The sequence below is a fragment of the Phasianus colchicus genome, chromosome 1 (genome assembly GCF_987193195.1).
Source record: "Phasianus colchicus chromosome 1, bPhaCol1.hap1.1, whole genome shotgun sequence".
In the NCBI taxonomy this organism is placed as follows: domain Eukaryota; kingdom Metazoa; phylum Chordata; class Aves; order Galliformes; family Phasianidae; genus Phasianus; species Phasianus colchicus.
This window is the reverse complement of record NC_143436.1, coordinates 163,664,006-163,689,278: the sequence shown is the minus strand read 5'-3', so window position 1 is coordinate 163,689,278 and position 25,273 is coordinate 163,664,006. Positions and strand designations below refer to the sequence as shown.

General features: G+C 37.5%; 1 protein-coding gene across 3 annotated transcripts in view; it reads right to left on the bottom strand.

Moving 5' to 3' along the window:
* Positions 1–25,273, bottom strand: part of DIAPH3 (diaphanous related formin 3) — a 233,416-nt gene that overhangs the window by 119,939 nt on the left and 88,204 nt on the right. For 2 of the 3 annotated variants that reach the window (XM_090131181.1, XM_090131192.1), the window contains 4 exons: positions 24,538–24,570; positions 19,522–19,617; positions 18,396–18,490; positions 13,528–13,629 (listed from right to left, as the gene is read on the bottom strand). In XM_090131181.1, coding sequence (XP_089987307.1) covers positions 13,528–13,629; positions 18,396–18,490; positions 19,522–19,617; positions 24,538–24,570 — 326 coding nt within the window. The remainder of the gene's footprint in view (positions 1–13,527; positions 13,630–18,395; positions 18,491–19,521; positions 19,618–24,537; positions 24,571–25,273) is intronic. The other variant, XM_090131188.1, reaches the window with a different exon arrangement.

Genomic DNA, 25,273 nt, shown 5'->3' with positions numbered 1-25,273 from the left:
TTAATACAACTGTATCCATAACTATAGACTTTGCACTCACTGCCATGTTAATCCTGAGTCTCTGATGTTCCTAAAATATCTTTCACTGTCATTAAGCAACCTAAACTTGCAGAAAGCTCATTAGTAAAGTGGAACCCAGCAAAAAAGAAATTATTCAAGGGTCAGTAATAACAGGGCAACATAAAAGCCGATAGTTATTGTAATTGAGAATTTGAAGCACTGTGCCTAAATATGAAGCTCAAAGTTAGTTTGACCACTGTGAACACAGCCTTGTTGCAAAATGAGAATAACAACGATGACAATAAATAAATACATAAATAAATAGATAGATAAATAGGTAAATAAATAAATAAAACTTTTTATATCTAATAAAAGTAATTTGAATGGGTTCCAACACAAAGAAAGCATACTGCATATTCACTCTCTCCCAAAAAATTAATGTTGGAAATGTAAATTACGTCAGTATACCCAAAATGCTTAGCTTTATATTTACCATTCCATCATTCTTCCAAAAATGACGTTTACTCCACAATGAAAGAGAGAATTGTCAGTGAATTAGTTCTTTTTAAGTGCACATTTCTTCCTGAGCAGATTTATAGAAACTACTGAAGTGATCATGACCTGTGCTAACATTTACAGAAGCTGAAGTTAGGAGATTCTGAGATAAAGACAACCTCATGGCAACTGATGGCTCCTCAGCATATAAAAGAGCTGCCCTTATCTAACTTGCTCTCATCAGTCAAGAACAACCCTAGGTGTTGAGAAAGTCCCTTGACATCAATGGTGCACATTAGCAATCCTGGCCAGACTGCTTGGACACACATGTGGTAGTACTTAGAAGAACTGAGGTATAAAATACAAGTGAATTCAATATCCAAGAGACCAAGCAGGTAAAAATGTCATTTTATATCGGGATTCTGTAAATTAAAGTTACTTTCTCTTTCAATTAGATCCTGCAATGGGGGGGGGTTATTTTCTTTCTATTTTTTCAATGTAAGCCTGAAATTTAGAAGCTTTAATTCACTGCAAACCTGTCTTTTGCATTCCTCCTTAAACTTAGGAAAAAAATCATAAAGTTTACTTCAGACAAGGAAGCAATGAGAAGCTCTTATCAGCTGCTTCATGACCCTTGCAATTTTAATATCTCAGGAAAAAATAAACACCTCAGACTCAGATCTAATTAATACAAATGAAAAATAACAGAAGATAATCTTTAGTGCTTGAATTTTTTAAATTCAAAAACCATTCAACAACTGCTGACTCACACATACCTATTATAGCTTTATTAAAAACAATTATAATGAACAATGGTTTATTTTTCAACTCTCCAGCAGCCCCTTGAATAAGCACCTATTATTTCTTTTCTCATACTATTTCTCAAAAGGCTCTAAATTTGCTTGCCTGAAATTAATACTGTTGTACTGTTGGATCACATTCTTAATTATGCTGTGTTTGAGTTAAGTGATCTTCATTACTTTTTTTCTTCTTATTTCCAAAAGGTCTTCTAGAACTGTTAACAGTGACTTACAATTGCATTTAGCTTGGGCTTCCTACTTAATTACAAAATAATATGTGTTATTAAGATGGTTCATAAGAGTTTGTGATAAGTAACTCCTCTACAACTCATGTTTCCCAATAATTCAGTTCATCTAGAAACTTTCATTCCGGTTTTGCTTTCTTCAACATACCTATATTTTTCTTTTATTTTGTCATCCCAAATTTTTTTTCTGTGAAGTTTAATAGCACCTCCAGGTCCAAATCCTTTTATTTTACCTGTTCTTTACGTGAAAGATTACCCATGGTATTGTTTCTCCTTTCAAATTTCCCTCAAGAGAATATCTAAGTGAAGTACTTTTTCTGAACTTATTGGCATCTTCAATTGGTATCCAAATGGAAGCTTCAGAAGGCCTAAACAAGAGATTAGAAAAGCAAGTTGTCCCTAGATGAAACAAAAATAGGCTTATGCCAGAACAGTATTAACTGCCTGGAGCGCAAGCAAATCTATAGAAACATAGAATGGGTTAAGTTGGACGGGGCTTCACATATTTCTAAGCTCCATCCAGCAGCTCAGGCTGACCAGGGCCTCCTCCAGCCTGGCCCTGAACACCTCCAGGGAGAGGGCAGCCTGATCCCATGCCTCACTGCCCCCTGAGTAAAAAATTTCTTCCTAACGTCTAACCTAAATTCCCTCTCCTTTACTTTAAAGCCATTTATCTTGTATTATTACTATTAGACTTTGGAAAAAAAAATACTCCCCTTTCTTCTTATAAGCTCCCTTCCAGTACTGGAAGGAAACAGGAAGGTGTCACTGGAGCCTTCTCCAAGCTAAACAAGCTGAAAACCATATTCCGAGTGGATCTGAAGCCATGTTAGATTGGCCCACATTGTGCCACAGAAAGCCCTTGTTGCACCTTGTAAGTAACACAATAACCTTAGATTTATACTAGGAAACATAATCACTCACACAATTAAAATAGCTACATATGCTTATTTCTGTCTTAGTTGTAATTGGGCATGTTGTATGTTCATCACAGGTATGATGTGTTATCCAGACAAAACCACTGAAGTAAAAAGGAAGCTGAAATTCAAGCTGACTATAGAATAACTAGAAAAGAGAAAAAATATAATTACATGCACGTAATTACGTAAGGTAAGAACAAGAAACTTTTCAAATTCTGTAAGACAACTGCATTTTGTGGAATTATAAGGATCTATTTCATGGAACTATAAGAAATAAAAAAGAGGAAGGGGAGCTGTCCGGTTTGGTAAAAGGATGCAGCAACAAGGCTAATGAATACAGTCAAGGCAAGTAGACTTTGGTCTTTGGAGAAAGTGATGGAGTTTTTCATATACCAACAGGACCAGTTCTTTGTACAAAGCAGTTTTGAAAGAGAGCAGTCTTTCACACAATTAAGAATTTCACACATTTAAAACAAGGAATTTTCACTCTCTAATGAGCAAATGTGAGAAGAAAACAGAAAATACAAAAAAAAAAAAAAAAAAAAAAAAAAAAAAGATGTAGAAAAAAAATTTACACAACAGAGAAAGACATCCAGCAATGATCTCATCACCATCAGTGGAATAGAAGGAAAAGATTAACCATCAGTGCTGTAACTGGGATGGAGAAGAGAAGCTAACTAAACTTACATTAAGATGAGTTATTGCATTTATTCATGCAGTAGGGTGAGATGCATTCTAAAGAAAATGGAACAGGACAAGTTTTGAAGAAAGAAATTCAAAAGGAAATTAGTTGCTGTAAGCACGAATGGGGAAAACAATACACATACAATTATTCTTACCTGTTCAGAAATTAAAGGGGACAAAGACAAATAATTAGCAATACATACAGACAAACCAAATGCCAAACTGTCTTCAATAAGAAAAAAAGAGGAATTATTTTAAATCTGGCTGACATAAAATTCTAGTATCATCAAAAAAGATGATGAGAAGCAAAAGAAAAATAACTCTTATATGAAGTGACGAACATGAAGTGTCATATATTAGGCATTTCAGACAAAACAAAGTTGTGCACAAGGTTACAGTACGGCACTCTTCCTACAGAAAACTTCCCCTTCTATGTCACACAAACTTACACTCTCTAACAATGCAGGAAAATCTTTAAACACATGCTTCATTCATTTTTACAGTCCTTTTGAAGAAAAAAAAAGAAAGATAAATAACATGTTTCAGCACAAAAAGCAAAGTCAAGTAAATAATGTTTTTTTTTTTAACTAATTGCCACACACACACAAAAAATGAAATCCAGAAAGAGCTTTATGTGTAACAACTTCCAAAATTCAATAATTAACTCCATTAGCCTCAATTTTTATTTAATGAAAACTTCTTAAATTAGTATAAATCACCACTTAGTATATAATCTACTTCCTTTAAAAATTCTAAATTATTACTTGACACCCATACATCTCTAATTTCATTTTGGTGATATTTACATTTTACAAGTATACTGAAAATATTTTAAAGATATCTGAGTTTAATTATCCTGTTCTCATTATATTCAAAACCTTGCCTATAGTTTGAGTCCCTTATTGACTGTGATGACCAAAAAAACCTCCACTGCTTATGCGGTGGGAAGATAATTAAGCGGTACACTTCAAGAATTCAGTTTCTTTTTATGCCTAATAATTTTTAGCTAAGTAGCTCATTTGTTCAGCATCATTATTATCCCTTGTGCAAAAGATTAAAACAAACACAGTTTATATGGTAACCTTTGGATATAATAAAATCTTGTAGGGAGATATAAAACTACATAAAATTAAAAGCCTCTGGAGAAGGATTTCTGAACTGCAAAGTATCCCTGTTAAGGCACACACACTGGATTTTGTTACTGAAGAAAGCCAAACACACACCTATATACAGCAGCAAGACCTGAATGGTGGTATGGCAATAGTGTGTCAATGAAATTCCATTAGGCAGATTAGTGCAGTTAAGTTATCAGTCACAGAATCACAGAATCACCAAGGTTGGAAAAGACCTACAAGATCATCCAGTCCAATCATACACCTATCACCAATAATTCTCACTAAACCATGTCACTGAACGCAATATCCAAACGTTCCTTGAACACCTCCAGGGTCGGTGACTCCACCACCTCCCTGAGCAGCCTATTCCACTGCCTGACCACTCTTTCAGAAAAGCAGTATTTCCTAACATCCAGCCTAAATCTCCCCTGGCACAGCTTGAAGCCATTTCCTCTAGTCCTGTCACTAGTTACACGAGAGAAGAGGCCAACCCCCAGCTCCCTACAACCTCCCTTCAGGAAGTTATAGAGAGCAACAAGGTCTCCCCTGAGCCTCCTCTTCTCCAGACTGAACAATCCCAGTTCCTTCAGCCGCTCCTCCCAAGGCCTGTGCTCCAGACCCCTCACCAGCTTTGTTGCCCTTCTTTGAACCCGCTCCAGGGCCTCAATGTCTTTCTTGCAGTGAGGGACCCAAAACTGGACACAGTACTTGACTTGCGGCCTCACCAGAGCTGAGTACAGGGGGACAATCACTTCCCTGTTCCTGCTGCCAACACAGTTTCTGATGCAAGCCATTGGCAGCCTTCTTGGCCACCTGGGCACGCTGCAGGCTCATGTTCAGCCGAGCATCAATCAATACCCCCAGGTCCATTTCCTCTACACAGTCTTCCAGCCAACCTGCCCCAAGTCTGTAGCATCACCTGGGGGTTGTTGTGGCCAAATGCAGGACCTGACACTAGCTATTCTTGAACTTCATCCCATTGGCCTCAGCCCAGCGATCCAGCCTATCCAGGTCCCTCTGTGGGGCCTCACTACCCCCAGGCAGATCGATGCTTCCAGTGTTGGTGCCATCTGCAAATTTACTGAGGGTGCACTCAATGCCCTCATCCAGGTCATCAATAAAGATATTGAAGAGGGCAGGCCCCACCACCAACCCCTGAAGAACGCCACTTGTGACCAGTCGCCAGCTGGATTTAGCTCCATTCACTACCACTCTCTGCACCCAGCCTTCCAACCAGTTCCTTATCCAGCCAAGAGTGTACCTGTCCAAGCTGTGGGCTGCCAGCTTCTGCAGGAGAATACTGTGGGAGACAGTGTCAAAGGCTTTGCTGAAGTCTAGGTAGACTACATCAACAGCCTTTCCCTCATCTACCAGACGGGTCACTAGATCATAGAAGGAGGTCAGGTTGGTCAAACAGGACCTGCCCTTCCTGAACCCATGCTGGCTAGGCCTGATCCCCCAGTTGTTCCGCACATGCTGCGTGATCTCCCTCAAGGCAATCTGTTCCATAACCTTCCCTGGCACCCAGGTCAGGCTAACAGGCCTGTAGTTCCCCGGATCCTCCTTACAACCCTTCTTGTGGATGGGAGTCACATTGGCAAGTCTCCAGTCTTCTGGGACCTCACCAGTCAACAAGAAGCACTGACAGACAATGGCAAGAGGCTTGGCTATCACTTCCACCAGTTCCCTCAGCACTCTCAGGTGAATCTCATCCGGCCCCATGGACTTATCACAGTCCAGCTGGTGTAGTAGGTCTCTGACTGTGTCCTCCCAAATCGTGGGGGGTTCAGTCTGCACTCCAGTCGAGACTACCAGGTCAGAGAGCGGAGTACCTTGAGGATACCTGATCTGACCTTTAAAGACAGACGTAAAGAAGGTGGCATTCTACCTCTGCCTTTTCCTGATCACCAGTGGTCACTCCCTGCCTCATCCAGTAAAGAATGAAGATTCTCCTTAGTCCTCCTCTTACTGCTGATGTATTTGTAAAAGAGTTTCTTGTTACTTTTTACCCCAGCGGCCAGGTTGAGATCAAGCTGGGCTTTTGCCTTTCTGATTTTCTCTCTGCATGTCTTAACAACTTTCTGTACTCTTTCTGAGTTGCCCGTCCCTTCTTCCAGTGGAGGTAGATTCTCTTTTTCTCCTGGAGTCTCAAGAATAGCTCCCTATTCATCCACGCTGGTCTTCTTCCCCGCTGGCTCATTCTGCAGCTCAGGGGGACAGCCCGCTCCTGTGCCCTTAAGACTTCCTCCTTGAAGAGAGATCAGCCATCTTGGACCCCTTTATTCTCTAAGACTGAAACCCAGGGGATTCCCCCTACTAGTCTTCTGAATAATTCAAAGTCCGCCCTCTGGAAGTCCAAGGTAGCAGTTTTGCTATTCCCCCTCCTGGCTCCACCAAGAATTGAGAACTCTACCATTTCATGGTCACTCTGTCCAAGACAGCCCCTGACCTCCACATCTCCCACCAGACCTTCTCTGTTTGTGAACAGCAGGTATAGCAGGGCAGCTCTTCTCATAGGCTCTCTCACCAGCTGCATCAGAAAGTCATCCTCTATACATTCCAGAAACCTCCTAGACTGCTTCTTCTGCGCTGTGTTGTGTTCCCAGCATATGTCAGGGAAGTTGAAGTCCCTCATGAGGACAAGGGCTGGAATCGCGCAGCTTCTGCCAGCTGCTTGTAAAACTCCTTATCTGTTCCTTCATCCTGGTTCAGCGGCCTGTAGCAGACGCCCACCAGGATGTCTGCCTTGTCAGTCCTTCCCCTGATCTTTACCCATAGGGATTCAACCTTATCATCCCCAGCCACAAGCTCAGTAACATCAAAGCAATCTCTAAGCACTCTAGAGAGCCACACTGCCACACCTCCTTCCTTGCCTGTCCTTTCTGAAGAGTTTGTAGCCAGCCACTGCAGCACTCCAGTCATGGGAGCAGTCCCACCATGTTTCCATAATGGCAACTAGGTCATAGTTAGGCTGCCACACAATGGCTTCCAACTCTTCTTGTTTGTTGCCCATGCTGCATGCATTGGTGTAGATGCACTTCAGCTAATCCAATTACCTCTCCCCAAGTCATGATTAATAAAGCTAACTAGTAACTATTGAATCAATTTAACTGAAAACTCAAGATTGATATTACTAAACAGCAGTCTAATTAAATGCTGTCTACTTGATTACGTCCAAAACTAGGAAAAAAAAAAATGCTGTGAACTTCTCAGAAGAGAAGAACTATCTGCAAAACAAGTCAACAACACTACATCTTTTAAGTCCTAAAGCAATGAAATATTTATTCTGTCATTGAGTGCTGCATCAAAAAGGAAAAAATAAAAAATAAAAAAATAACAGCAGAAAACAGCCAACCACATAGGTGACCAAATAGCTGAAATAACATCCCTCTCAGACAAGTTTCGTCTTGAAAGTGTACTATGTGACTACTCATATGGCTACTTATTTTCAAACACAAAACCCAGACTTCACCATCATCAAGTTTTACAGAATAAATTACCCAGTAATCAGAATTAATGAAACCTCCAAGAAAATTAGTCACACTGAGCAAACCTCGTACAAAATATGAACTACAGTAAAACTAAATGCAATTAAATATTTAAATTTTGGCAAGCACACCCCTCATTATGAAGCACTTGATAATTGAAATATAGCATTCAAAATCAGCTTAAGATAACACTGTAAAGCTAAGTTAAAGCACTTAATAAATGAACAGACTTAACAGAGTTTTCATGAAATAGTCCATGAATGTGTGCAAGTAAAAAATAAAATAATACTAAAAAAAAAGCCTCCAAAAACCTCCACAGTAATATGTGATAATATCTATGTTCTGAAACAGCAGTCTGAAGCACGTGAAAGAACACACAGAAAAATAAAGCAGTTTATCTAAAGAAAACCTACAGTCTGGAAGAGAAGATAAGGGTAGGAAAGGATTTATTTTATACTTACTGCTGAATGAACAGAAAACATAAAAGTGCAAAACAACTTAAAAAGAAGAGGGTAATTGTAGAAATCACAAAAGCGACCCATAGAGTCACCACACACACATACAAAAAAGAAAAATAAAGGAGAACCTGAACTGCTTAGAGTCATGCCCTCAATGTCTTTAAGCCAACAACAAAAGTTAATTAACTCCAGTTGAAATAAAATCCACAATACTCTAACAATCATAACATGCCAGAATCTTAGTAAGTGTCAAGCTGTTTCTTTCAGAGTAACAAATCTTTACTTTGAATTCAAGGTCAGGAGGATAAAACAGGGTTTGCATTATAAAAATTTTATTATCACACAAGTAGTAATTATCAGTTCATTCACTATTTAGACTGCTCCCTGAGAAGCACGTGGTTTAGTCTCTCCCTTGAGTAAATTAACATGTCATATCTGAATTTTCAGAAATATAACTACAAGACTCTGCTCACATAAAGTTGGAAGCATTCTATTTCATTTATAATTCTCCTTGCTCGAAAAGAACAACAAAAAATGAAGTGTAACAATTTATCTTTGTGTCAACAGTGGTTCTTAAAGAAACAAATGAGAGTTCTCAGCCTGCTCCCCAGACAAAATAAAAGATACAAGGGAGCTTGACATAGATTAGCGAATCTTGATGATAAAAATCCAATGTGTAAGATACCATTCTAAGATGTGAAAAAAGTAACATATCCAAATGTATTTTTTGTAGCTTGACTCTGAAAGTAAGCTTCAGGAGATGTGCAGAAGGTGGCACACTAGAAAAATTGTGCCTGATAATCTTCTTTTGTTTCTATGCAAAACTAGGGGAAGTAAACACTAGCATTCTTGAATGGGAGTATCTGGTTGTTCACTCAAAACAGAAAATCCACAAACAAATGCAAGAAAACTTGACCTATAGGTCTACTGTTCTACTCTTCTCATAAGATGGGATTGAAAAAATATTTGGTAGATCTAAGTAATAACAGTTAAAATATCTACCAATAATATTGCATTTTGTCAACCAGTGCAAATCAATCAATGTCTTACAACAGATCATTTCAAATTTTTTAATACTTGAATACAAGCACATTTCAAAAAGAAAGGAATTGCCCATTGCAATTATATTAATGATTGCTTTAAAACTTAAAAAAAAAAAAAAAAAGTGAATTAACTTGCAGGAGCGTTTCAAAATACATCCCTGTTTGCAAAAAACCCTCAAATAGCTAGTGTTGAAAAGGGAGTAGTCAAAGATGTAGTGTTACTGAACTACATAACACAAACATACGAGAGCACATTCACCTTTCAGAAAAACAAGTAGAAGACAGTTGGATCTTACTGATGATCTATCTTGATACCAGAAAGGTTCACTGATAATTAATCAGACGTGTTTTAGCTTGTCAGATAAAGTACCATTTTAGACAAAACTGTTCGGGATAGCCAACTGCATAGATGTACAACAAAGTGGACACTCTTAGCACTGCAGAGAAAATAACATAGTATTAAAATAATTTCTGATAAATACTCCAATAATACAGGAGAACTTCTGAACCAACTAAAACTACAGATTAGTCTTTAAAATGCAAATTAGCTCTTGTTATTTACATTGTTCTAATGACAGCAAAAACTGCAAACTAAACATGCTTTTTCCTCCAGTAAGCAATGTCCTCTTTTCATGCTGACAGGTAACCGTAAGAATTGATGCAGGGTCTGCTGATCACTTGGAAAACACTAACTCACTGTAAATTACAGATTTACTACTGCTGTCAGTATGCCTAACTGTAGTAAATTTGGAATGTTTAAAGAACAAAAGGCAGACTTCTCAGTAGGCTTAGGTTGAAAAATAATAAAAAAAAAAAAATAGAAAAGCAAATCAAGTTTTAACCTATGTGAAATTAACTTTTAAATGTCTTTTTTTCTTTTGATAAAAATGGAGAAAACATTTGCTACTTAACTTTTAATTTTACTAATTCAATTAAAATGTACAAACTAGCATGTCATTGTCCTGTTTCTTCAACAAATCAATAACAAATTCCAACAAATAACTGTTGGAATTATTTGGCATGGTCGAACAGATGTTTATACCTTAGCCAGCTCAATTTATAGTTAAATTTACTGGTACAAATCCATCTCTACTAGCATTTTGCCATAATTTGTAAGACTTAAAGCTGCTCAAGTTTAGATACGTACTTATCTCTATCATCCTGGCAGACATGGTTTGAAACAAGGTTATCAGAGAGGAGCATCATGCTCCAGCAAAGGACATTTGAATTTCTCTCAGTAAGATTGATATGTATGAACTTCTCTGCTACATAATCAGCCTACCCTTTCAATTTTCTAATATCAAATTTAAAGGAAGCCATGAACTTTTAATACTGAGCAAAAGTGAAGCATGTAGCGAGCTGAATTCTAGAACAGATGCTAGTTCTTTATATATATACAGTATGTCTACATTTATTAAGAGAAAGTAAAGTTTTAAAGTTTCATGTTTACATAAAACTTAAAAAAATAAGAAATGTTTACAGAAAGAGGGTGAAGGATCTCACACTAAGATGAGAAAAGGGCTTCACAGGGACTGGGGATAGGGGTATTTAGAGATAGTTCACAGAAGCAAATATGTAGAGGTTGTTAGAAGAATGGGGATTGCAGACACTGGATCTGGGACAATAAGGGGACTGAAGGCCATAAAGATAAGAGTTTGAGAACAGCCTGAGGACATCTGGCAGTGAGGGGATTAGATATCCATAGGGAAAGCACAAACCAATTTGAGGGCTGCCCCTCCCTTAAGTCAGAAGTCGGCAGTGGGGAAGACCAAGCGCCTTCACAAGGAAGATTATGATTCTTCATCGCACAACCCACTACACACACGCAACGGGGGAGGGTCTGCATGCTAATGGACTCTCAGGAATGTAATGAATATGTATCCAAATTCCTGGAAAACAATTGATTATGTATTAGTTCAGCCTACATCTGCTTTTTCCTGACGGTGTGCAAGTTAGGCAGATCTATCCCCTTTGCACCCAGCGTATGCGCACCACTGAAACAAACGTAACTGCTCTATATCCTTAATCTGGCTATAGAGTTTGATTTCTGCATGTCAAGGGTGCAATACTGACCAGCACAGAAAGGCTTAACTTCTGTGGCACAAAAACAACAAAAAAAAAGAGCTAGAAAATGTCCTTCTAACATATCCCATTATTAGTTTCCTTCTGTTGGCCTATGATGCTCATCATTGTGTCATCTCAATGTTTACATGGGCCAGATTCATGCCAAAAGACAATGCCATGCTTTAAAGTGAAAGAGTGTTCTGTTTATTTTTTCCCTGTATCATAGTCACTCTAATAACATTTTGCCCTCCATTAATCAACTCCTCTGCAAATATTGCAAAATTTACATCAAATGAGCTTCTACCATCAGAAATTTCACTGATCTCAGATATTACTTAAATTTTCAGTTTGAGAATGCAAACCAAACTTGGTATGTCTGGCTTCTAATTATATTGTTTTTCTTAACATAAAGATTATTGTTCCAGGTCAAAGGAGGAGTTTAGGGAATCCACAATGTACCTGCATTCCAGATGTTCTAAAATCTAGGTACAAATAGTTGATATTCACACAGGTAATTGCCAACAAAAAGTATCTATTGTTATGACGTGATACTCCTTTTCCCAAATCCAGAGATACATCTAAAAGTAATACTTCCTCTCACTGAAATCCTCCTGGATGAAGCTGACAGTGATCATCTTAGCTTGAAACATTACAAACAGACAAGGAAAATCAGAGACCTATATGGATATATGAATCCGGTACAAGAAATAGCCTTGCTCTGTATTTGTTAGGACAAAATCCGTAATATTTATGAATTATGGGCTATATACATGGTATTCCAAAACTATATTTATCAACCACCAACAATGAACCAACAATGTTTCCTTTTCTTGTCAGCCTGGGAGATGTTATAAACATTTCTTCCCACTGGGAATGGAAAAAATGACTAATAATTCTTGATTGCACATACTATAAAATATAGGAGGAAGGATGCAGAATAGTTTAACATGATGATATCGATGGTATTTTATTCTCATTTACACGGAGAATAGAAAGAAAAAACATCAATGTGTATTGAGTTTACATGGGAAGGTTTGGGGGCAGGGCAGGAGGGGGTGCTGCAGAGATTAGCATCTTTGAGAACAGCCCAGAAGCTGCCCCATGTAAGATCAGAGCCAGCTCCAGCCAGTTCCAATAGGAATCCATCTCTGACCAGGGCAGAGCTACTGAGAAAGGAAAATAAATTCTGTACAACAGCAGCCCACAGCGCAAAAGGTGGATGTGGCCTGAAAGAGGCTGCAACCCACAGAGAGCTCCCACAAGAGCAGGCCCCAGGCCAGAGCTGCAGCCCATAGAGTTGGTCTGACAAAAGTTGCAGTCCCAAGGGGATCCATGATTGAGAAGTCTATTCCTGATGTTCTGCACAACCCCCATGGTACAGACTCATGTTGCAGCAGTTCTTAAAGAGCTACACAAGAGCCCACATCAGTCTAGTTTGATAAGGACAGCTTCTCATGGGAAGAAACCCATGCAGGAGAAGGGTAGAGAGTGACCATGAAGGAACAGCAGAGATAAAGCATTCTGGATTGACCACAGCATCCATTTCCCATCACTTCCCATTCTCCTGCAGCACCCAGGGAGAAGAGTTAGAAGAAATTGGATGGGAGGAAGGTGTTTTTAGTTTGCTTCTAAGTTCCTGCTACTCTAGTCTGTCTGTTGGCAATAAATAACATTAATCTCTCTACCTTGTTTTGCTCATGGTGGTAAATGATGAGTGATCTCTTTCTCGTTATCTCAACCTGTAAGCTTTCTTATCATTGTACTTAATTTCCCTGTTCTTTTACGGATGAGGAGTGAGAGAGAAGCACAAAGGAGCTTGGCTGCTCATCACATTGAAAACCACAAAATGCAGAAAATTTCACTCGTAATTATAATGTCATTCATAATGATTTATCAGTGCAAATAAAGGTCAAGTCAAACAATTTTAAGTATGGAAATCCAAAAATGGCTCCTTATCTCCCAATGCCACAGAAAATACAATTTTTTCTGTTTGTTTAGTCTTAACTAAATTACATTCTTAACAAAAGAGAACATAATGATCGGGCCTTCCACATCCATGAGTGTGTCCCCTGAAAGTCCAATTAAAAGGCAGCAACTACACTCTGCTTTTAATATGCAACCTCTTCACATTCAGGAAGAAGAAGCTGGTAATGCTTCTATATTAGTATATTAAAATTGTTTTTCAGGCAAGAAAAGAAACAATAGTAGAGCTCACCACAACTCCAAACTGCTCCGGCTCAGACAAATTATTGTACTCATTCTTGAACTTTGACAACGCATTCAGTTGTTCTTGCTCTGGAAGATGTTTTATTAAATTCTATCAAGAAAAAGAAAGTAGATTTAGAAATCTCAGATTCTGCATTGCTTGTATAATCGCATGTAAGCAGTATTACTTATGTTTTATTAACATAAACTCCAAAGATAACACTGCTGTCCCAAAGTTGGTAGAACATAAACAGGTAACATACAAATTCATGTAACAAAGTGTAAAAAGCAAGTGATTACTATCATCTGCTGTTTCCACCAATGTATATGTTTCTGTAGCCTTTTTCCAAAATAGAATTTCAAAGAAAAAATATGTTTGGTAGGCGCTATGGAAAGAAAACTAAAGTAAATAGGACAAGGAACAAGTAACATACCTAACTAAAGGATGGCAAAAATAATTAGTGGAAATGGATAATTTATTTTCTAGTATTAAAAAAAAAAAAAATGATTGTAAAGTGATGACAGGTAACATCCATATTTACAAAACTTTAAATCCATCAGACACTACTTAGCCTACAAATTTGTGAGAAATAGGATTTCAGAGGTGGGACTCAGCTTCAGCTGAATTCAAGAGGCCATATTCACTTACATAAGTGAATGTCATTTCAACAAAGAAGTCTAAACATGTCACCCTACACCTGATCATCTAAGAAGTCTGCAGATTCTCTGGAGCTTTCTGAGCACTTAGGCACCTATGCTTACATATGGATTCCACTCTAATTACCAGGTAAGTAGTAAGTACAATAAAAATGGCTATTCTGAGCAAGTTCTGGAAGACAGCCTCTCAAAAATCCAATTATGCCTAAATTTGACAGCCAGTAGCTCAGTTCTGTCCTTTCCCAAGATGACTACTATAACTACTAGGAAAATTCAGGATTCCTCTATCCAGCTTTCTTACTCATGTCATGAATCCTGTGTTCCCGGTTACACAGTGGCTAAGCTTCCATCGTAGTATGAAAACAAGAGAAAGACTGTCTTCTTACTTAAAACAGTCCCTCAACTACTGGAAAGGACAGTATTCTGAACTGAAATAAAGACACAATCATTCTAATACTGCATCAAGTCTAGCAATCACAGCTCTCCCACTACCTATTGCCATATTTTAAAGTTAAATAACTAGATAATACTTTATTACTGTCTTTACTGTAAAAATAGACATTATTTTAAGAACTGAAACCCTACTTTTATTCTAAGGACTAAGACAAATAATTTGTTTTAAAGCATTTTGTGACATCCAATGTGAGGACAACATTGTTTATCAAGAAAGGAAAGTCTGCAAATAAGAAAAGCTAGACTCACATGCAAGGACTGAAATAAACCAAAGAAAGACTAAACAATAGTTATGGAATGAACAGCTTCAATATAGTCGATAATGAGATAAGAATTTTGGTTAAAAAAAATAGCGCTAGTAAAAATGCACAAATTATTTCACTTTAAATAATAATACAAATTAAATTTTGTGGATCTGGATGTGTTCAGGCTAATTTACAGCATGAAGAATTTATGGCAGTATTATCTATTACAATTGGAGAATATTCTTTGCAAAAACAGACTGCCTTTATTCATTATGGACTAAGATGTCCAGGATTAAATCTATAAAATTCAGCAAACACCAAAAGGGCACAGAGATTCTGAGTGTAAAAAAGCACTTTTTAAATTAGGAGTTCATAATCCACTTATTTCTGTCTTGATATAGAAAATTTACATAGCCAATTATTACCAATATCTTAACTACTACTCCTTAATTTTTACAGAGATTAAAAGCTCATTGTCTATTGATAAAACGATTTTCACGTGTAGAAAAACAGATCACAAAACTTCTGAAAAAGAGAAACAGTCAAGTGTTGTATGAATGTTTTCAATATTGAGCACCAGAAAAAGACCTGAAGTAGTGATTAGTATCAGAGAAGCTGTATAGTGTTCACATACTGTTTTAAAACTGCTAGTGATAAAAATAAAGTTTGAATATCAGAGAATAAGCAGGAGATATAATTTTCACTAATTCACAAAAAACATTCCAATAGTTGGTCAATGACTATTTGGATTACAGCATAAAATTCAAGAGTTCTTATGGCTTTCAAAACTAGATTTAATTTCTTACAGGAGGATGGAGGAAATTGGAATAAAGAGTCACAAATGACACATACATATTACTTCATACACCCTATATAACGAAAAGGTAAGATTAAGGAAAAATATCCAACCTCAAGAACAGTGATGTACTGGACAATATTTACAGCTAGACAATCAGAAGTGAATGACGATAAGAAATTTCCGAATAGGAGAAGAATGAAAATATGTAATGTATTTTATAAATAAATAAAAACAGCCGCATGCTTGTAAACACATGTATGCTCTTGCTTTTCTCAGAATCGTGAAATGCACAGAACTACATTTTCATTGGATGTCCAAAAGCCATATTTGTGGTTTGTAAAGGCAGAACAGAGACATGCAGATGGGTATTATCATTTATTTAGTAACCCTGGCATATACAAAGGTGAATACTAGGATTTTTAAGGTAATGAGGCACAAGAGTGAACCGTTTTCAAAGGAAGAGAGCTATCTAAGTGCTTTTTGAAGTTTAAACTCAGATGACATTGTTTTCAAAGTTATTACAAAACAGCTTTATCCAGAAACAAGAAACTTGGATAAAGCCACTTGAAAAAAAATGATTACACAACCTTGCAAAGTAAATTTGGAGCTTAAGCCTTGTTAAGAAAAAAAGGACAAGGCAGTCCTTTTATCAGCAGAGAGGCAGCCTGACAAAATAGTGATTGACTTGGAAGTGCATAGGAAGCAAAGGTGTATAACTGAAATCCTCTATGTGGAAAAACAAATGGCACCTAGTGACATTCCTCAATGATTGGTGAATGCTTATGGAGACCAAACAGTGGATGATAGTACAGCAAAAATTTGACTACGTTGGCAACATTTTCCTAGCACTGACACCATCATAGCAGATGTGAAACAGTGAGTCACCTCAGCTGGTGCATTTTTGTAAGTGCAGCATGCAGGCACTTTTTTTTTTTTTTAATGCAAAAATGCATAGCTACTGGTGGTGACAATGTTGGAAACTAATGTGTTATAGCTGAGAATTTGCAATACTATTTGCAATAGTATTGTTGAGTTCTTTGTATTTGTTATAGTTTCTATGGAAATAAATAGTAGACATCACCTTTAGAGCAGTCTTCATACAAAGACAGCTTACTGAATATGCTGATTTTTTAACATACCCTACTGTTAATATTAGAATTTAAAACAAAAACAAAAAAACAACAACAACAACAAAGCAACAGCATAATATTGAAACAGTATCTGCTACTATTATTAACCATTACTATTATTAACAGAGACTAGAGTAGGGCTTGGTCATGTTAACAATTTTAAAGATAGAGAAAAGTAAGCGTTCTCTATCCCAAGGTACATAGCATTCAAATAGAAATAATACATCACAGGAGAATCAGAGGAAAGTAAAAAATTCTCTGTGAAAGTATGTTTTCTTCTTAACTTGTCACAGTTGGTTAAATGATTGCTACATATTCACATAGAAGAATGTGTTTAATTAACAAGCCATTAATAGGCTGATCTATTTCCCTAGACCCCCAAGGATGCAAAAACTGTTTTACTTTATTTGAATTATGTATAGAGAAATTATGAAGATGCCAATTTTTCATAATATTGATATGTAAGAAAGATAAAGATATCGATATGAAAGAAAGATAATCTTGGTCTAAAGAAGCATCTCTGCAAATCAAATGAAATGTCATAAAGATGACTGGGGGTTATAGCATACAACATAGGGGCACGGCAAATCTGATAGAACTGAGACTGTTCCACTTTAACAAAACAAGCTGCCAGAGAATTTAACATGGTCTTCAGGTACCCAGCTGGAGGGCATAAAGATAGAATAAGGTTCCTACTAGAGGAGTGCAGCAGAAGGCCAAGGCCACAAGTAGAAAAAAAGAAAATCCCAACTGAATAATTAAGAAAAAGTTTTTCTCTATAAGAGTAGTTCAACACTGCAAAATGTGTCTAGAAAACTATGGAGTCTCCAACTTTAGTTGGAGTCCAAATCTGAAGGGGAAAAGCCCTAAGCAACTTACTCTCCTTGACCTGGCTATGAGCAAGGGATTGGAACAGATGACCTACAGACCTTTCTTCCAAATGTTTTTTTCCCATGGTTCTAGAATAAAGAGTTTCTACTAAACATAGTTTTATAGGATTTTTTAGCTTATCATCTTTTAAATGACACTGTGAAAAGAAAAACATAAGGAATTTGAGTACCTTTTGTCTCCACACAGAATCACACACTGAATAATATAATATAGAATATGAAAAAACTACCAAAATAAGCTCTAAGGAAGAGAAGCGGTCACTGTGAATGCCCTAAGGCAAGACTCTGGATTATATCAGCTCCGAGAGAACAGAAAAGAGGAAAGACAAAATAAAAAAATGATATTTTTTCGCCAAGTTTCCAACCAGAAAAATAGACCTATGGCACTTGTGCCTGAATATTTTTTTTTTTAATACTAATAACTAGAAAACAAACACAATATCATATGCAATTTAAAAATATATAAACAAAATTTCTAGTTAGGTATGAAGAATATGAATACAAAAAATACAGAATATCAACACAGCTACCTTCATTAAAAATAGCTTTGCAAATATAAAAAGAACTAGAATTCACGGAAAAAAAATATTATTGCAGTGACTTACTAGCCAAACATTTTAGGTTTCAGAGGCTTTTTAGGCACACATATCTATTTTATGAGAAACTTATCCTGGAATACTCGGATGAAGCATCAGTTTCCCTACCTGAATCATGGACTCTGAGAGCTGCGTTTCATCTACTTGCAATATCATCATTTTAATTTCCTCGTAAGGCACTCGGAAAGATCCAAGGAAAATTGCTAAAATAAAGATTCAACCAACAGTGAAGAACACAAGACAACAACAATCTTTTTTCGACTTAGAGAATATTAAACAGGCTACAGCATCTGCAAGTCAACAAACACTACATAAAGAAATATAGGCAAGAGAAAACAATTTAAAACATATTTTTAATTACTCTTCTCCTATAATTTCAGCCTTTTCCATTCGTTTGCTAAACGTAACATTCAGCATTGTGGAAGATCACCAGTGATGAGTCTACTCTCAAGAACAATCACTGCCACCATATTATTTTTTGCAGAGAATACAATTACACTCTTTTCTTGAACAGTCTTTCTTGCGCTTTCTCACAGAAGAGCAGCTTGAGAAGATTACAATGAACAAAACCATAAAGCAGTTAAAAAATCAAAATATTCTTATAAAATCGGTTTATTTCTACAATATAATCAAACCATTTCCTGTTTCAATTCTGCCTGCATTAGTAACCTATTCACAGAATCACAGAAACATCAAGGTTGGAAAAGACCTACAAGATCATCCAGTCCACACATCCACCTATCACCAATAGTTCTCACTAAACCATGTCCCTCAACAACGTCCAAAATTTCATTACAGCACTCCTCTCTGCCAAAATTTTAGCATCCTTTTTTTGTATATTAGTAGGCCTTATTATTGTTTTACTCCTACAAAACTCATGAGAAATGACTATATATTAGTCTTTTTTAACTTTTTGGCTAAGGGGCAGTGATGATTCATGAATGCACTGATGATAAAAATAGATACACAGTATCCCTGTACCCAATTGTTTAGGCATATATAGAAGAGAGTAATTTCAGTTTTAAATGAAGGATATTGCTTAGCTGTTTTCTGGTCTTTTTATAAAAACATGTTTTAATTCTTACACATTCGAGCTTAACACCAATTAGTACACATATAAGCATATTCTCAAATCCTTTAAACAAAAAGTGATTATGAGGCAGTCAAACAAAAGAGAAACATGTTTATGGAACATTTATGACATTACTTGGCCATAAAATCAGATTCTACTTACACAGATTCTGTGCAATCTTTGGGTCCAAAATTTTTAGTTCTTTGATTCGTTTCTTAATGGATTTCTTTTCTTCAAAATCTTCCTCATCTTTTTTTACTACCAAAGTAAACACAAATACACTTATAGTTAACTTTTGATATGTACAGAAAAACTAATGAATGCACACTACACTGAATGCAGTCAATTCGTAAATAAAAGAACAAAACATCAAATATGCAGACAAAAATACAATAGTTTTTCATTTGTTGCTTGTGTTCTTCAATTTTTTGTTCCAGTCGAATTTGCCAACATTTCAGCTTTCTAGAATAAGTTTCTTCATTTACCATGTAAATTGAAAGAAGATGCCAATATTGATTATTGATTACATCTGAGGATATAAACCCAAAAATTATCATACCATGGCAACATAATTCAGCCAATGCCCAAAGTTATGTGGCTTTGTAATCAGTTTTGTCTAAACACTGATTCACAACAAAATCAATATTGTTTGGAATATAAGTGTATATATACTTACTTATATACGCTTATTTTCCTTACCTCCTCCAAAAAAGTGGGTTTTTTGTTGTTGTTTTTGTTTGTTTTTTCTTTAATATATGTAATCAGCTTCTAAGTAAATATCATAAAGGCAAAGTGACTGCATAAACATACAATGATGTTGGAAATTCTGTATTCTTTCAGAAAAAAAATCACTGAAATAGGATCTTCCAAATATTTTTCACAAACTGACTTATTTCTCATTATTTAAACACTATCATAAGAATTTTATTTAAAATAACAGCAAATGCTTGATAACGTAATACTAGGATAAGAACCATTCCAGCTGTTACAGAAACAAAAGAACAAAAAAAAATTAAAATTACAAAAATCTTTCTTTAAATCCAATCTACGGTGGTTTTTTTTTGTTTGTTTGTTTTTTAAATTCGACACAGACCTTCACTGTCAAATGTTATTCACTCGATGTATTACTATTCTTTATCTAATCATCTATAACATTTCATATTTGAAATAAGTTTCCAAGCTTTTACAGCATAATTGTCCTAAGTTGTTATACATGCTTCAAATATTTGAGTAGAAAATATATGTCCAACTCCTTACAGAATCATAAACTCCAAAATAGATTTGATGATCAGGGAAGATATTTATCAGGCCTATTATCACTTTTCACATGCACTGCCTGAATCTTATATCTCACATAGATACTGAAACTGTTCTGTGCCTTAGTAAATTGTTAAGATAAAAATTTCTGCCTCATGTCTGATTCTTCCCAAAACCAGATGTAATGTGAATTACCAGGAAAATTTCTCTAAAATGGAATCACTTCTGTAAATTTTCATAGACTTGTAGAATCACCAAAGTTAGATAGGATCTCCAAGACCATCCAGCCAAACTGTCCAACTATCACCAATACTTCCTCACTAAACCACATCCCTTAGTACAGCATCTAAACGTTCCTTGAACACCTCCAGGAATGGTGACTCAATCTCCTCACTGACCAGCTCATTTCAGCATCGAACCATTCTTTCAGAGAAGAAATTTTTCCAAATATCCAACCTGAACCTCCTCTAATGCAACCTAAAGTCATTCCCTTTAGTTCTATTGTCACACAGTTACACAGGAGAAGAGGCTGACCTCTACATCACCACAACTTCCTTTCAGGCAGTTGTTGAGGGCGATAAGGTCTCCCTTGAACCTCCTCTTGTCCAGACTAAACAATCTCAGTTCCCTCAGCTGTTTCTCATAGGGCCTGTGCTCCAGACCCCTCACCAGTTTCGTTGCCCTTCTTTGAACCTGCTCCAGGGCCCCAGTGTCACCAGGGCTGAGTACAGGGAAAAGATCACTTCCCTACTCCTGCTGGCATCGCTATTTTTTATACAAGCCAGGATGCCACTGGCCTTCTTCTTGGCCACCTGGGCACACTGCTGGCTCATGTTCAGCCGAGCATCAATCAATACCCCCAGGTCCATTTCCTCTACACAGTCTTCCAGCCAATCTGCCCCAAGTCTGTAGCATCACCTGGGGGTTGTTGTGGCCAAATGCAGGACCTGACACTAGGTATTCTTGAACTTCATCCCACTGGCCTCAGCCCAGCGATCCAGCCTATCCAGGTCCCTCTGTGGGGCCTCGCTACCCCCAGGCAGATCGATGGTGTCATCTGCAAACTTACTGAGGGTGCACTCAATGCCATCATCCAGGTCATCAATAAATACATGGAACAGGATGTACCCCAGTACTGACCGCTGGAGAACACCATTGGTGATTCATCGACAGCTGAATTTAACCCATTCACCACCACTCTCTAGTCCTGGACATCCAGCCAGTTCTTTACTCAGCAAAGAGTATATGTCTCCAAGCTGTGGGCTGCCAGCTTCTGCAGGAGAACACTGTGGGAGACAGTGTCAAAGGTTTTGCTGAAGACTACATCAACAACCTTTCCCTCATCTACCAGGCAGCTCACTCAATCATAGAAGGAGACAAGGTTGGTCAAGCAAGACCTGACTTTCATGAATACATACTGGCTAGGCCTGATACTCTTGTTGTCCTACATGTGCCATGTGATCTCACTCAAGATGACCAGTTCCGTAGCATTCCCTGGCACCAAGGGCAGGCTGACAAGCCTGTAGTTTCCCAGATCCTCTTTATGACTTTTGCTGTAAATGGAAGTCACATTTGCAAGCCCCCAGTCATTGGGACCAGGACCACTGGTAGATGGTGGAAAGCGGCTTGGCAATCATCTCTGCCAGCTCTGTCAGCACCCTGGGGTGAATTGCATCTGGCTCCATGGACTCCAGTTGGCGTAATAGGTCTCTGTTTCCATTGGAATCATGAGGGGTTTATTCTGCTCCCATCCCAGACTTCCAGGTCAGGGAGTACACCGAAGATAACTGGTCTGACTTTTAAAGACAGACATAAAGAAGGCATTGAGAACCTCAGCCTTTTCCTTATCCTCAGTGGTCACATTTCCTGTCGCATCCACTAAAGAATGGAGATTCTCCTTGGTCATCTTACCATTAATTTGTTTGTAAAAAAGTTCTTTATTCTCTTTCACTACATTGGCCAGGTTGAGTTCGTGCTGGGCTTTTGTCGTTTTAATTTTTTCCCTGCATGTCCTAACAATTTCTTTGTACTCTCCCCGAGTTGTCTGTGCCTCCATCCTCAGGAGGTAGACTCTCTTTTTCTCCTGGAGCCACAGAAAAAGTCCCCTGTTCATCCATATCAGTTGTCTTCTCCAACCAGCTTATTTTACACCACATGCATACAGCCTGCTCCTGTGCCTGTCTACCTGGATCCTTTTATTATCATCACAGAATCATAGAACTGTAGGATGCCCGGGGTTGAAAACGACCTAGATCATCTAGTTTCAAGCCCCCACTGTGGACAGGGTCACCAACCACCAAACCAGGCTGCCCAAAGCCACATCCAGCCTGTCCTTGAATGCCTCCAGGGATGGGGCATCCACTACCTCCCTGGGCAACCTGTTCCTGTACATTACCACCTTCTGAGTGAAAAACTTCCTCCTAACATCTAATCTAAATCTCCCCTGTCTTAGTTTAAAACCATTTCCCCTTGTCCTGTCACTGTCAGCCCATGTTCAAAGTCCACCCTCCAGAAGTTCAAGGTAGCAGTTTTGCTGACCCTCCTCCTGACTTCACTAAGAATAGAGAACTCTACCATTTTTTGATCACTCTGCCCAAGCCAGTTCTGATCTCCACCAGTCCTTCTCTGTTCATGAGCAGCAGATCTAATGGGTACCTTCCGCAATAAGGCTCTCTTACCAGCTGCTTCAGGAAGTTATCTTCCACACACTCTAGAAACCTCCTAGATTGCTTATTCTGCTCTGTATTATGTTTCCATTATATATCAGGGAAATTGAAGTCCCCCATAAGAATAAGGGCTGGTGATTATACAACTTTGCCAGCTGCTCTTAGAATGCCTCATTCGCCTCTTCATCCCGTTAGGCAGTCTATAACAGATCCTCACCAGGTCGTCCACCATGTTGACCCTTCACAATTCTTACCCATTGAGATTCAATCTTATCATTCCCAGCCCTGAACTCTACAACACTGAAACACTCTCTAACATCCAGAGCCACACCACTGCCCCTCCTTCCTTGCCTATCACCATTTGTGATTGGCCTCTACCTGGACATAGATCCACTGATCACAACCCTCTGGCTGCAGCCATCCAACCAATTCTTTATCCACTGAGTAATCCACCCTTCAAATCCTTATTTCTCAAATTTAGATATAGGGACCATCTCAGAAACCTTACTGAAATATAGATAAATGACAACAGTGGCTCTTCCTCTATCCACCATCATAGAAGGCCATAGGATTTGTCAGGCACAGTCTGTTCTTGGTGAAGCTGTGCTCATATCACCTCCTCATCTCACATGTGCCTTAACACAGCTTTGAGAAGCATCTGCTACATGATCTTCCCAGGAACAGATGTGTAGCTCACTGGCCAGTAGTTGCCAAGTCTTCCTTTCTCCCCTTCTTAAAAATGAGAATGTTGTTTCCTTTTTTCCAGTCACTAGGAACTTTGCTTAAATTTCCTTAACAGTCACACTAAAATAGTGAAGTTATCTGAATTTACTGAAACTTGACTTGGTAGCCTTGAACTAGATTCTACTAAGAGTTGAAATACAGAAAAATATTTACCTTTTCCAAAAGTGGAAAACAATATCTAGGAACTACAGGTCTCAAAACAGAGATAATACACAAATACGCAAACGTATTAAAAAAGCCCACAATCTCTCAAAAAACATCAAACATCCCAGAAGTTAAACACATCATTTTATCTCTCAACTATGATATCAAGAAACAATGCTGCCAATGAACTTTTTCCCTCTGGAATTTTCACCAAGAAAGAAGCTATGCACAAAGTTACAGCAATGTGTAAAGCATCACAACCCTAAAGTAAAATATATAACTCTAGAAAATACTTACTCTGGGAACTCATACTAGAATTGTATGTAGTTATACAAGTATGCAACAAACTAAATTACTGCAAACTTACATGATATTTCATCAGGAGAATTCAGGTCACATCCTTATGAAGTTGCCAGCAGAAAGAAGCAAAGCATACATATTACTTGTCTTTCCCACAGGAAATTTTGCACTTTCCAGTGAAAACTGATACCTACTTCTGCCTCTAGAAATTTTTAGATAATTTGCTTACTAATTTATAAGACAGGAACAAAAAAACAGAGAAAACTGTTATTTATTTTCAACACCAGAAAAAGGGAAAAAGGCTAATGGAAAAAAGAAAACATTTCAAAATGGAACAGAAAGATCTGAATATGTGAAGTAAATACCTAAATTAACAAAGTAAATTAAGGAAGTAAAAAAAAATTAAGTAATTATGGCACTGGACCACAGAGGAAAGTATATATGTGACTGAAAATGAGAAACATCTGCTTTAGCTGGAAACGGAAAAAACATCACAGTGAGAGTGGGCAGCTATAGAAGAAGGTGATTATCAAAGGAAATAGAGGTAAAATATTCTTGTTTTAAAAACACAACAATCAAACCAGGGACTCTCAAAACATCATGGCTTCTGAATATGCACCACAATATTAAGCCATTAATTCTTTTCAAAATCAGATGTCTTATTTCATGTATTATGCCCCTAGAAGTTCACGTCACATACCAATAACAGCACATTCTGAAATTTTCTTTCAATATGTTACTTATACGCATGGCCCCAGCAAAGATCTGTATTGTTTTTCGCAGTAGTAAGTCGTCTGCCATAA